Here is a 14,889-nt window from a genome sequence, read left to right on the forward strand (position 1 = left end):
ATGGGACCAAGTGCATGCTTCAAGGTAAGCACATGATTAAAGGTCAGATTCGTAAAGTTATTTAGGCACCAAAATATGCAGACGGTCACCCATTGGGATTTCCAAAAGCATCTACTCCAGTATTTCTCAGCCAGTGGTATGAGAACCCCGTCAACACAACTGAAATCTGAGAAAACTGAATTTTTATTTTAAGTTTTACAGCGCTTTATTATTTTTGTACTTTTTACACCCAAAAATGTCATCGCTTGCCCAGCTACAATTAAGTTGTTTAAACAAATGTGTTGCAGTGGTAGAAAAAATGTAGGTACTGGGGGGTACTTATAATTTTTTTTTAAAGGGATACCTTATTAAAAAAAGGTTGAGAAACACTGGTCTATTCCATTACTGGGAGGCAGTGTGACTTAGTGGATAGCACACTAGATTGAGACTCTGCCACTGACCTGACAAGAACCCTTAAGCAAATCATTTCATCTCTCTGTCTCAGTTCCTCCATCTGGAAAATGGGGATAATTAAATCTACCTCCTTTGTAAAGAAAGCACTTGGAGATCTACTGATGAGGCAAGAACTCCCCACCATGCTGCCTTCCCTCCCCCCCTCCCCCACACACACACAGGGCTCCCAGCTGTTGCTGGTGCCCCCTATGGTGCTCCTGCCCTGCCGTCAGACCTCCCTGTTCCTGGGCTCTGCCCTGTGGTCCAGGAACATCCATGGTCCATGCTGGACCAGGGAGTCCTGGTTAAGGGAGGTACAACCTGTATTACCATCACACACACACTGCAGTCAAAAACCCCTCTCACACCATCATGCCAAAACTAATGTGTGCTGATCAGGATGAGAAATGGCATGGAAAGAACAGAGTGTCGTATTCACTCTGAGTTTGTCACAAGAAGGCTTCCTTTTACCTGATGTGAGGTCTACACAGCAGCTGGGTGCATGCTTTCCAGCTCGGGTACACAGAGGTGCTAGCGCTGCTCAAACTAGTGCACTAAAAGTTTCAGTGTGGACACAGACCCACCTGCCTGACCTCAGGCCTGCTGAAGGGGGATGGCAAAGGAGGCAGTTGCCCTGAGGCCCGGTAAATCAAAAGGGCCCAGGGCACCCAGGCATCATTGTTGCAGAGCGGTGGCAGCCAGAGCATCAGGCTCTTTAAATTGCTTTCAAAGCTCTGGGTGGTGTACTCTTTATGGTGCTCAGGGCAGGCAGGGGGCATGGCGTGGTCCCGGCGGTGCTGAGACTGGCTGCCCCTAGCCCCGCCCCATCTATCTAAAGCCCCGCCCCTTCCAGGAGCACGGAAACCCCTCCCCCCTACATAAACACCTTGCCATAGGGCCCAACAATTCTTTCAGCCCCCCATTCCTGAACTTCTAGGTACAAACTCAGGTAGCTAGCCAGATCTGCCTCCCATCCCACCAAGACCACACTGCTGTTTCTAGCACATTAGTTTAAGCAGAGCTAGTGCAACTATCTACCAGCACTGGGAAGCACCCTGCCAGCTGCTATGAAGATAAAACCAAGTCCTTCTTCATAAAACAAGTACTTGACAAATTTAGCTGCAGCTCATCAGCTAATGTAAGTAAACCACTCAGCCTGTTTCTTTAGAAGACTTGTTTTTCATTTCTTAAGCCCAGCCGTGTCCAATTTCAAAAGCCTAACTGTTCTAGAGTTAATATACGTCCCATACTCGGAAGGGGGCCTGTGGGGTGGGGAAGGATTGATTATATCTGCATTAATGAATCTCTTCACTAAACCATCCAGTGGAGGAGGTGATAATAGATGATAATTTGAACAACAGCCAGCCTTTAATTTTCCAGATGGGTGAGTAATAAAAGGTTGACTGGAATATGAAATAGATTGGTCACATTCAGGGCACACTCTAAACAAAAAGTAAATTCTTCTCGCTCTCTTTCAAGAGACTTACGAAATGCAGATAGCTGCCAGAGACCCAAGTGGGATGCTGGCCACAGGCTTCCGGAGATCTCCACTCATATTAAACCCAGCCATCACACCTGCATGTTGTAGACAAAGACAAACATAAGGTGGAATTAGATCATGTATTGATTGTGTCAGAACTGCATCCATATGTAGATACGGCACTGCGGCAAACACACCATACCCGTAGCTTTGTAAATAAGTCACCATTCAACCCTGTATCCAATGGTAACAAGCTACCAAAACCATGCCCACAAAGCACCCTTTGTTCAGACTGGACAATGACAAGAAGGGGGGGAAAGCATGAATTTAAACAAAAACGTCTTATCTTAATACAAACATCATGGAAAACAGTGTTATTCAATTGTCAATAGAAAAGTGCTGCTATTCATCCCAGTGTCCATTCAACAGGCCATAGTACCCAACTCTGACACATGCAGTTACACCCACACAGATCTTATGTCCACGAGAGACAACCTTTATTAGAAAATGGCTTGTACTGCCTGTGTCTCCCAGCAATCCCACGCACATTTAATTGAGAGAGAATAACACCGGGCAGGCACATGCCATCTTCCGTGCAAGAATCTGCTTTGCAGACGTCAGTTAAAGCTCCCGACACCCGTGTGAGATAGCTATTATCTCTAGCTTGCAGATAGGGGAACCAAAGCTCTGAGAGGTTAAGTGGTAAGCCCAGAGAGAGACACAAAGCACATGACAGAACTGAGGACAATGTAACTAAACTGTTATTATTATTTATACGCCAATAGCTCTTAGAGGCCCCAGATGGGATCCCAAGCTGATAGACACATAGAAATACACAGTACGTGACAGACTCTATCCCACCGAGTTTACAATCTAAATAGACACAACGGACAAAAGGACAGAAGAAAGGGAGAATTATCCCCCAGTTTGCAGCCTGGCAAATTGAAGCACAAAGGGACTAACGGACTGGCCCAAGATCATACAGTGAGTGAGGCTGCGGTAAAGCGAGAGCAGGGGTGGAGAACCCAAGTCCCAGGGTCTGGATACAGCCCATAGCTTGCCTGAATCTAGCCCCCGAGGCTTGGGGCTCCCCCCACCCCAGCACTGGGAACCCCTGTTGGTGCTGCAGCCCCTCCCTCACCACTTCCTGTAGGGTTGGAGCACACAAATCTACTATCCTAGGCTCTGGTGTGTGATGGGAATGTGGGGAGTGTCTTTCCCCGTCTCAGTCAATGGCCACATCAGTGAGGGCTTGGGGGGGGGGGAGAGGGTTGTGTTTGTTTCTCACTTGTGTGCAGCCCTCAACTGATTTTTTTGTGGGCCAGCGGCCCCTGACCCAAAAAGGTTCCCCACTCCTGAGGTAGAGTCTGAACTCACAATGCCTGAGTCTCACTCAGTTCACTGACCTATGCACAAGACTATTCTTCTGGGTCAAAAATCGTTTTTTATACTTCCTAGAAGTATTCAGATACTGGCGAAGAGAAAAGTAGCCATGTTACTTTAAAAGCATGATGAGAATTTGGACAATCTGAGGGAGGAATGCTTGGAAATCCCTTGGCTCACTTTATTTCCTATTCCCCCAAGACTCTGGTGTTACACCGACCCCTCTGATTCAAGGATTTCTGGACCTCAAGCCAATCAATACTGGTCATGGGTCAGAAAGGGAGAAAAGGGGTGAGATCTCAGCTGAACAGCCAGGAACTGACTCCAAAACGCTAGTCGCTGATGCCAACCGGGGGAGCAAGCGACCAAGCAATGGTCTGCCATTCAACTGTCAATGCGGCCAGGAATTAGTTGTTTTAATGCAGCATCAGAATGCTGAAGCCGGAGTAGAGGTGGTAAATAAGTGACAACCAGCCCCGATTCAGCAAGAGTCTGAGTCATGTTAAAGGTGATTTAGTTGGGGTTGGTCCTGCTTTGGGCAGGGGGCTGGAGTCGATGACCTCCTGAGGTCTCTTCCAGCCCTGGGATTCTATGATTCTAAGGCTCTCCCCTGAAGTGACTGGCCCCTTGTGCGGCATTTCTTCCGGAACCAAAGACTAGGCAAGAGCAACTCCCTTGGCAGAAACCCCACTGCAAAGGGGACTCATTGCCATTCCAGTAGATTGCAGTCTGCAAGGGACACCTTCCGTGGCAACGAAGTGAACACCACTGAGGCGGAAGGAAGGTCAGTGGTTAGGATCCTATCCTGGAACTGACTCTGGTGCAATCTTGGGCAAGTCATTTGACCACTCAGTTTCTCATCTGTGAAATGGGGATAATACTACCGTTAATTAACGAATATAGCCCATGGGTTGTCCAAGTTTTTCCCTACCACGCATCCTCCCCCCCCCCCCGCAGGGTATATATGTCCACATGTTATGCAATTAGATTTTTACTCATATTACTGGTATCACATTGTAGTAATATTTTAAGAGACTCGTTTCTGCACGTTGGCTATCTCTCTGTGCAAGAACCCACTTTGCCAGGTTTTCTTCTAGATTTGGCCACTTGGCTTTCTTTCCTCGGCGCTCTCTTTTGCAAGGATTTAATTTCTCAATCTCCTCTTCTTCTTTTCTCCCCTCACGAACAGACTTTTTATTAATGGAAAATTTTCTGCCTGATGCTCTACTGCCATTTTCTTTTGCATATTTAACAACAGATAGTTTAAAATCGGCTGTATGTGATTTGCACTAGGCATCTTTAAAAATATTTTCTTGGACAATATTTGTTATAAACTGAAAAAGTTGTAAAACTTTGTGGTTGGTATGGGTCTTATATACTGGTACTAGGGTAGTGCTTATTGCTTTTTTATAGCTCAGCGGCCTCAGCCGTGGTTCATTACCCTTATACCAAGATCCAGTATTATCGGGTTGCATGACGTCATAATCTTCAATGTTCACAGCTGGCAAGTGGCAACCATATCAAAGACCATCAGATTCTTTTATGAAGGCGGCAGAAGTCTCTTGGATATGATAGTTGATGACTTTGTTCTGTGATAATGTTAATTGACCCACAAAATTATACTGGTTTTGCCTTTCATGCAAGCAATAGCTGTACTGCTGAATGCCTACAACTTCAAAGTTGGGACAATTACGGTACCTCAAGCAGTTTAGGGTTTCAATAGTACCATAAACAGAAAGGATGATTCAACATACCCTAGTATTCTATACTATGCTTATACCTAATGAAAAGAAGCCAACACAGATTTTGGTAGTTTATTGTTCTTTACGAAAACCTGCGGGGTATATACGTCCGCGGGTATTTAATATATTTTTTACATACAATAGAAAAACTGTGGGTAATAAATGAATGAGTGTAATACTTGGATGCGTGCTATATTCACTAATTTACGGTACTTCCTTATCCACAGTGGTGTGTGGAGAGAAGTACACTAAAAGCTTTGAGCCACTCTGATGTACAGTCCCAGGACCATGTGAGTACGATAGATTATATAGAGCAGTGGTTCTCAAACTGCAGACCATAGACCACTAGTGGTCCACAGTCGCCGTCTAGGTGGTCCATGGCTCAAGCTCAGTCCCACCCCCTTTCTATCCTCCCTCTACCTCCCCGCAGCAGGAAACCCGCGCTGGCACTCCAGCCTTGCATCCTCCTCCCCCTATGAAGTTGGAGTGCCAGCGCTAGCTTCCCTCTTGGGGGAGAAGCCCTGAGCCTCCCCACTAGATCCACCTCTTGGGAAAGAAGCAGAACAAAGCGGAGCCAGAAGTGACTCCAGGTGCTGCCTTCCCCCCTCCTCTGGCTGGGGAAACAGCAGAGCCCTGACGTGCTGCCTGGAGGCTTTCCCCACTGCTCCTGTTGGCTGGAATCTGGCCAATGGGAGCAGTAGGAAGCATGCCTGAGACACGATGCCTGAGACAAGCGTGGGGCTCGAAACCAAGTAAGTGCTCCCTTCATGCCCAGACCCCACACTCTACCCTGCTCCTGCACTGCCCCCCACCAAGACCCCGTAGTCCCAGCCTGCTCTTGCACCCACCCCCTTGGATCCACTTGGCCACACATCCTATCCCCAGCCTACTCCTGTACCCTCCCTTGCTCCTGTACCCTCTCCCCAGCTACACACCCCACCCTCAGCCTGCTTCTGAATCCTCCTCCCTGGTCAGATGCCCTTCCCACAACCTGTTCCTTTCCTTCCTCTTGCCTCCTCCCCACTGGCCAGCTACTCTACTCCTAACCTGCTCATGCATCCTACTTCTCACCCATATCCTGTACTCTCACCCCATCCCACTCACTTGCAGCCCTGTCCTGCATACTGAACCCCTCATTTTTGTCTGCACCCCAGAGCCTGGAGGGGTGTTCCACAAAATCCACTAACCCCAAAACCCCAGAAGAGTAAATCCGGCCCATGGAAAGCTCTGAACCTCAGTCCTTCCTGTCAGTCCACCTCGCCCCATGCTGCTGGAGCTCCAGAGGAGGTGTGTTAGTTGGGGGCCACATCGGTGAGGGTTGGGAGTTTTGGGAGGAGCTGTTTTGCTTCTCACTTGTATGGTCCTCAAATAATTTTTCTGTGGGTCAGTGCCCCTTGATCCAAGAAAGGTTCCCCACCCCACCATAAAGAGAGAAAACATTGAAACTGTTTGTGTTGGACATAAATTAATATTTTACTTTACTTAAAACAAAGTTTGAAAAACGAACATGAGAAAGTTAATGGGCTTCCTCTGTTTAATAATTTAATATTTCCTTTTTTACTTGTTAAATTAAATCATTCTCCCAAGCTGCAGCCCTAGCAAAATGGCTCAGGCGCAATCACGTAATTAACGGCAAGTTTCCACTAGCAACAGGTGGTCCACAGACAGTTTTGCATTGAGCCTGGTGGGCCACAGGCCAAAAAGTTTGAGAACCACTGATATAGAGCACAAGAATTAATATGGGCATCATCGACCATACAGGCCAATACAGCCTCCTGTATACAACATGCAGGTCTCAGAGAATAGGACCAGGGAAGTTCAGGAGTTACAGGTGGTGCCAGAGCTTTCTTGCAGTTTTATTCTTAGCCACCTTGTCCACAAAAGCCATGTTACACCCACGGGGATAGCTGGCATCTCACGAAGTGCTTTCCTGAATAGCAGATGCAACAACCGCTCTTTACAATGAAGCAGCAACCTGCCTACCCTTAATAATAAAGCCCGCCCTGCTAAATACAAGGAAGAATGGCTTTGACTGGCAAGCAGCAGGAGGGAGTTCCTCCAAAAATTCTAGCTCTCAAGAAAAAAAACACTGGCCAAAAATCAACATGAGAAGCAGGGACATTTCTCTCCTCCAGACATAGATCAGCCCCCAAGGAAACATTCATTCCCCTCCCAGTTTGAACAATCCTATCTGCTGATGGTTCACAGAGAGAACTGAAACACGTCTCTGTTTCAATCCGATAGCAGCCTGGATTTTCCATACTGACTACTATCTCCCAAAGCAGATCATGGCAAGGCAGGATAAAAATGTAGTCAAGTCAACCAGGAAACCAGGGGAGTATCAAGAAAGCCTGTGCAGCACAACACCACCCAACGTAATCCTACTCAGCGGGGATGGACACAGTAGAACTTTTGCAGGAGAGTGCTACTTACATCATAGGTCAGAGACAATCAACAGCCTGCACCACCTACACTTTACTGCAGGGATGGGGAACCTCTTTTGGGTCAGGGACCACTGACCCACAGAAAAATCAGTCAGGGGCCACACACAAGCAAGAAGCAAACAATGAAAAATCAAACACCACCCCTTTCCCCAGCGATGTGGCCCCTGATTGACAAGGAGAAAGACATTTTCCACATTCCCCTCAGATACCAGAGCCTTGGGGGCCCAGGCTAGTAGATTTTGTGTGCTCCAGCCCTGCGGTGGGGGGAACCCCTTAGTCTCAGGGGCCAGATCCAGGCAAGCCGGGGGCTGCATCTGGCCCTAGACCTGAGATTCCCCACCCCTGCTTTATAAATTGTCAGTGCTCACAGCCGTCACTTTCACATGACAAAGATTTTTACATGGCCTAGTACATTGGTCAAGGTAAAAAGGAAAGGCCTTTCTATTCCTCATCTTCTTCATTCCTCAGGAGATGAGAAATGGACAATGCCAGATCATTTCTAAAAGGGGCCAAATTCTCGATTCACGTTCATTGGCACCACTCCACAGCCTTAGTGGAGCTGTGCCATTTTGCATCAGCAGACTCTTTAGCCCAAGACTTCTGAATCTATTTGCTGTCACTTTGAAACACCAGATACAGTATATTCCAAAATTCAGTTTCAATGCAAAGATATTTCACACTAAAATGACCTCAAGAGCTACTTACCTTTTGGTAACTAGAGGTCTTTGAGATGTATGATAACTATTTATGTTCCATTGTGAGTACATATATGCTTCATGTGTCTGAAACTACAGGGTTTTTGCAAGTAAGCTAGGCTGGTCCACACCTGCATCCCTACTCTCTGTAGGGCATAAGGGGTGGGGTGGGATGGGACAGGGTGGATTAACCCCATTTTCAATTCCTTTTCCACCACAAATCATGTCAAGATCCAAAGCAGAAGAGAAACAGGGCAGGTAGTGAAATACAGAAAGGGACGACGGATCTTGCAGAACTCCAGTTTCAACAAGGTGAGTAACCTTAACTCTCCTGTCCCTGAGTGCAGGTCCTTATGTTGTATTCTGTGGCGTGGAGGCTGACAAGTATTTCTTAAAGAGAAGGAGGATGCAGGTGGTATAGCTGTTGTTGAACTGCTGTCCAAATGATGCATCAGTGAAAGAGTCTTTGATCAAGGCATAATGTTTCATCGATGTATGGAAGGAGCTCCAAATAGCTGACCTGAAAATGTTAAGCAGGGGACCTCTTGAAAAATGCTTCAGAGGCCACTTGTACCTTACAGAGTGAGCCCTAACTCAATGTACCGTCTGATAATGGAGTAGGATACAAAATCACTTAGGGTGTGTCTAGACTACCTAGTTTTGTTGACAAAAGTGGACTTTTGTCGACAAAACTATACCAGCGTCTACACTACCGCTGAGTTCTGTCGACATAACGTTGACAGAACTCAGCAGTTTTGTCGACGCTGGTATACCTCATTTTACGAGGCATAACACCTTCTGTCGACAGAACTCTGTCGACAGAAGGTGTTATTGCCTGTAACATTGCGTCCAGACTACGGAGTTCTGTCGACAAAGCAGTTTGCTTTGTCGACAGAACTCAATGTGTCTGGACGCTCTTTGTCGATGGAAGTTTTGTCGACAGTATCTGTCGACAAAACTTCCGTCAACAAAACGCGGTAGTCTAGACGTACCCTAAGGGTATGTCTACACTGCATGGCTATTTTGGGATACCAAAGGTTCCTGAAATAGCTACCCTGCATCTTCACAAGCCGCCCATTATTTCAAAATATTTTTTGAAATAATGGGAGCACTATTTAGCCACCTTGGCAAATCTCGTTGCACGAGAGATAAGGGATGGCCCAAAATAACGTGTTATTTTGAAATTTGTCGCTGTGTAGACCCACCAGATTTCAAATGTAAAAATAGATTAAAAATAAAATATGCAATTTGTGTATCTCAAATTGCATATCTTATTTCGAGTTTAGGGTGTGGTGTAGACATACCCTTAAGGAACTTCTGGGAGCATCCAATTTGACCTCAAATGCATTCTGCTATAGTAATGAAAAATCTAGCTGGCTTTCTTATTCGTTTCATTCTCTGCAAGGTAAAACACCAATGTTGATGCTGGTTGCATGTTGAGGGAAGACCTTGAGAGCAGCTCTAGACCAAATGGAAGTGGCTTGTCTTGATAATGGTTGTGATCCACTATAAATCTATAGAATCATCTGTGGGAAGAGTGAATGCCCACGTGTCTCTCATTTCAAGAGTTGTGAACCAAGGGTTCTTTTCCAGAGATGGTATCATTGATTCCACTGTAACCAAACATAATTTTAATTTGTGACTAAACTGACTAAGTGTTGCCAGTCGAGAATGAGTGTCAACCCTCCCTTCTTTTTGGGAACTAGGGTATATTTTTAATAGAACCTTTTCCCCGATACTAAAGAGGTACTTGCTCTATTGCTCCATGGTGAAGGGAAAATTCTGGCCCCTGGAAGAGGGATCTCCTGGTGAGAATGGTATCTGGACAGGGAAGGGTTTGTGGAGGGATAAGGAAAGTCTATGGTATAGCTGGAATGGATGATATCCTCTTCTATAGGGTCAGGAGGAAGTTTTGGTTGCTTTCTTTGAAGGAAGGGGAAATACGACTTTAATATATTACATAGACCTGGGTAATAGGGTCAGCAGGAAGGATTGAAGGTGTGTTACGGAGGTTCCTAAGGCCTGAGGTACCATGGATCCCGAGGAGAGTGTTTTGGTTGGGTAGGGGAGGCTGGTTCCAGGTAGCTCCAGATCTCCTGTCTGGACTGACTTTCTTCAGTGAAGGTTGTTGTGATACCCCCGGTGGCTGAAATTCTTTATGGATGCTCTTCATTGATACTGGCAGTGGCATTGCTGGTGTGGAGTTTGGTACTGGTGCTACTCTGCTTATTTATCATGGATCTGGGACTTAGGTCTTTGGGAGCTAGGTGCAAAGACTTGCCGGATTTGGACAGGGTCAGAGAGGGATTCATCCTCTTTGGAGTGAACTTGGGGGTTGGCAGAGATTGCTCTTGTGCTTATGACAGGATTTCCTGCTCTGAGGAAACCCTGACAGAGGGTCCATACACAGGCAGTTGGTGAAGGTAGAGCTGGGGGTGCCTAGCCCTCAGCCCCAGTCCCAGCCCACCCCTTCTGCTGAGGCCCTGCCCCCCATGGGAGCCAAGCCACCTCCCTGTCTTCACATGGGGAGAGGATGAGGGTGGGTGGCATGCATCCTCAGTCTCCCTAGCCCTGGAAAACGGGGAGGGAGGAGGACGCATGTCCCCAGCCTCCCAGGCCCCAAAACACAGGGAGAGAGGAGAGGGTGTGTCCTCAACCTTCCCGGCCCTGGAGCATGGGAAAAGCGGGTGACTCCAGCCTCCCTGGGTTGCATGTGGCCCCAGCCTACCTGGCCTGGAGCATGCAGCTCCAGCCTCCCCAGCCTTTAAGCACAGGAAGGGCATGTAGCTCCAGCCTCTCTAGGCTGAGAACATGGGGCGGGCATGCAGCTCCAGCCTCCCCAGCCCAGGATCATGGGGAGAGTAGGCGGTGCACGGAGCACTGGGGAGGGAGGAGGGTGCATGGTTCCAGCTTTCCTGGCCCCAGAACATGGCAAGGGTGGGTAGCACGTGAAGCACCAGCAATGGAGGAGGAAACATGGCTGCAGCCTCCCTGGTAAGGAGCTTGGAGAGGGCAGGTGCTGAGGACAGCAACACTCTGCCTGAGTAGCCTACAGCAGGCGTTCTGGGGGTGGAGTGTAGGCAGGGCTAGGCTGGCGGTTTGGGAAGTCTCAGCCTTTCCCACCTAGCGTACAGGCCACCTGTCGGTCCCTAGGTGTATTCTCCATCACCCCGGCGTTATGCTAGGCCTCATGCGAGGCGGTGCACTCCTTCCTGTCTCAGACCTATGTACAAAGGGGTACCCCAGTGGGGGTATGTCTACACTACCCTCCTATTTCGAAATAGGAGGGTAATGTAGGCATACCGCACTTGCAAATGAAGCCCGGGATTTGAATTTCCCGGGCTTCATTTGCATAAGCCGGGCGCCGCCATTTTTAAATCCCGGCTGGTTCGAACCCCGTGCCGCGCGGCTACATGCGGCACGAACTAGGTAGTTCGAACTAGGAAGCCTAGTTCGAACTACCTAGTTCGTGCCGCGTGTAGCCGCGCGGCACGGGGTTCGAACCAGCCGGGATTTAAAAATGGCGGCGCCCGGCTTATGCAAATGAAGCCCGGAAAATTCAAATCCGGGCTTCATTTGCAAGTGCGGTATGCCTACATTACCCTCCTATTTCGAAATAGGAGGGTAGTGTAGACATACCCTGGGAGTCTGACACTGAAGGTTCCTATTCAGGCCATGTGACAGTAAAGAAGGAACTTGAGAAGTAATTAGTAGGTCCACACTGCACCTCCTGCCACCAGTGCAGCGCATGCAAATCGCAGGGATAGAGTCATGGCGCAATGGACACTGCCTGAACAAATTCTTCAGTCACAGGAACATGGAGCGCACAGTGCTCACAGGGGAATGTAGACAGGGACCAGCAGTTGAAGAATACTGTTCCCAAACAACACAACACAGTGTTCATTCTAAGATGCATTTTTTATTGAAAAGAAATTCTTTGGGTCTTATTAGGAATAAGAAAAGAAAATTCTTTGCCTAAGACAAACTTCCGGCTTCATTTTCAAAAATGCACCAACAGCTTGGTATATGCCATCAAGTCCCAGCAATGCCCCTCTGCCTTGTATACTGGCCTAACTGGACAGTCTCTTCAACGAAGGTTAAATGGGCACAAATCAGGTATTCGAAATGGTAACATGCATAAACCTGTGGGGGTAACATTTTAACCTGCCTGGGCACTCATTAATGGATTTAAAAGTAGCCATTCTTCTACAAAGGAATTTCAGGAACCAACTGCAGAGAGAGACTGTGGAACTGGCCTTCATATGCAAATTTGACACTATCACCCAAGGACAAAGACATGAACTGGTTGGGCCATTATATTCAACACCCAAATGACCTCAAAAGCTAAGTATCGAACATTTACAGCCCATTCTATTAGCTTCATTTAGCATGGACACTATAATTGACAGGGGTTTTTCCCTCCCCCTCTCCTCTCCTTTTCTGCTTTAAATTTTGGAGTTTCTGTGCCTTTTGCTCCACTCATCTGAAGAAGTGGGTTGTGCTCACAAAAGCTCATGATACTATCTATCTATCTATTTATTTTTGGTAGTCTTTAAGGTGCCATAGGACCACTCATCATTTTTCAAGTGTTTTTAAGTTACCAACTAACACAGCTACCTCTCTGAGGCACCAACAACTGTGTCCACTTTGTGCATGCAGTTACTGCCACTGTGAAAGCAACGATATAAGCTGTGCAGTTTCTGTGGCTCTTTGCACATGTAAATTCCCAGTTAAATGCGTACATGCCCAGTTCCATACTAGGGATGTAAAATCCATTTTAATCAGTTAACTGGTTAAAACATTAGATTTAACTGGTTAACCAATTAATCAAGATCCCAAGTCGGGGATAGTCCATGGGACAGCTGCTCTCAGCTTTGCTGGCCCAGCAGGGCTGCTGACCCCAGAAAGCTGGCTCCCACCCTGGCACAGTGTGACACTGCTCAAACATTACCCAATAAGCATCACCTAGGAAGGGTGATGTTTACTGGTTACCCGTTCATCAAGCACACATGTGAAGTCATGGCAATAATACAGACTAATTTGGAATGCATTCACACGCAATTTTTTGAAAAAAAAAAAATCATTTCAGAGGGGTGTTAGTCTGTATCCGCAAAAAAAAATGAGGAGTCCTGTGGGTAGCTTGGGGTATGTCTACACTTAGATATCCTGGGCTTCATTTGCATGTTCCCGGGCACCGCCATTTTTAAATCCCTTAGTCCAAACTCCGTGCCCGCGGCTACACACAGCACGGAGTAGGTAGTTCGAATTAAAGATCCTGATTAGAACTACTGTTACTCCTCGTCGAACTAACGAGCTAGTGTAGACGTATCCTTAGAGACTAACAGGTTTACTAGGGTATAAGCTTTCATGGGTAAAACCCACTTCATCAGATGAACTGGAGTGGAAGTCACAGAGGTGGGGGTATATATATTGTGTTAATGAAAAAATACATTCATTTGTGCTTTGGAGAAGTTATAAAAATACAGGTATTTTTACTCCCTCGACAGTAATTATTTTAGCCTTTGTGACATGGTCAATATTCCTCCATACCCATAAATACACATACAAGACAGCAACATGTATGTACGTACACACGCACATGGATCACCTCTTTATCATTAAATTACAGAACTTTTAAGAACAAAGCCAGCTAAACACTCCTTCCCTCTGAAATGCTTTAAGTGGCTATTGCATGGAAAGAAATAGGTTACTAGGAGAAGAATTTGAGACTAACTTAGCGTTTCCAACTTTCACATTTCTTAAACCTGGACCCCACAGGCTCTGCCTCAGCCACTCACTCTCCCTCCCATCACTCACTCACTCACTCGCCCCAGGACTCACCTGCCTCTGCAGAGCCAGGCTGAGAAGTGACACAGATCCTGACTGCCTTCCCGCCAACAAGATGCAGATAAGAGGTAGCCCCAACTGAGAAGTGACTGGCATAGGTTGATTACTTGGCACCCTCCCCATTCTCACCCATGCTGCTTTGTCCCCTGCCCTGGTCCCTCCTGGTCCCCATGGCTTCAGGCATTGGTGGCCCCCTCCTCAGGTGGTGTTTTCAAATGCCGAGTCCCCTTTTCTGGTGCCCTGCAGGCATTATTCAGACTTTTGAAATCCAGTCAGTGCTTCTGACCAGGTACCCTACAAACCCCTTTTGACCAGACTTTTCAGTCAAAAACTGGGCACCAGGTAAACCTAGTGTCGGTGTAAAACCGGACGAACTCCACTCGGACTGCTGGAAATCCAGAGAAACAACAGAATTTGGAACACAGCCTTATTTTTCTTTAAATGAAATCCCCAGAAAGTACAATATACTCAGCTTCACTTCAGAGACAAGGTGGGTGAAGTAATATTGTTTGTTGGACCAACTTGTGTTGGTGAAAGAGACAAGCGTTTGAGCTACACAAAGCTCTTCTTCAGACTTAGAAGGTACTCAGAATGTCACAGCCAAATACATGGGGGAACAGATTGTTTAGCATGAGTAGTTAACATATATGCTAAGAAACAATTCAAGGTGAAGTGGCCAATTAATATCTCAGCAGTCATAGGACAAAAAAGCGGGTTAGTGGGCTACACGTTATGATAAGCCATAAATCCAGTATTTTTTATTAAGACCAGGATTTTTAGTGTCTAGCAAAGTTATACATTTGAGTTCTCGGGCTTGTCTTTTGAAAGTGTTTTGTAGATTTCCATTGAGGTCAGCTTTGGATTAA

The 14,889-nt window shown here is 46.8% G+C and overlaps 1 protein-coding gene across 1 annotated transcript in view; it reads right to left on the reverse strand.

The window, feature by feature from the left end:
- SLC12A8 (solute carrier family 12 member 8) overlaps window positions 1–14,889 on the reverse strand; it is an 87,858-nt gene that overhangs the window by 24,647 nt on the left and 48,322 nt on the right. Inside the window, exon 6 of the mRNA XM_006137661.3 lies at window positions 1,920–2,007. Within this exon, the coding sequence (XP_006137723.2) occupies window positions 1,920–2,007 (88 nt within the window). The remainder of the gene's footprint in view (window positions 1–1,919; window positions 2,008–14,889) is intronic.

The sequence above is a fragment of the Pelodiscus sinensis genome, chromosome 7, assembly GCF_049634645.1.
Source record: "Pelodiscus sinensis isolate JC-2024 chromosome 7, ASM4963464v1, whole genome shotgun sequence".
NCBI lineage: Eukaryota > Metazoa > Chordata > Testudines > Trionychidae > Pelodiscus > Pelodiscus sinensis.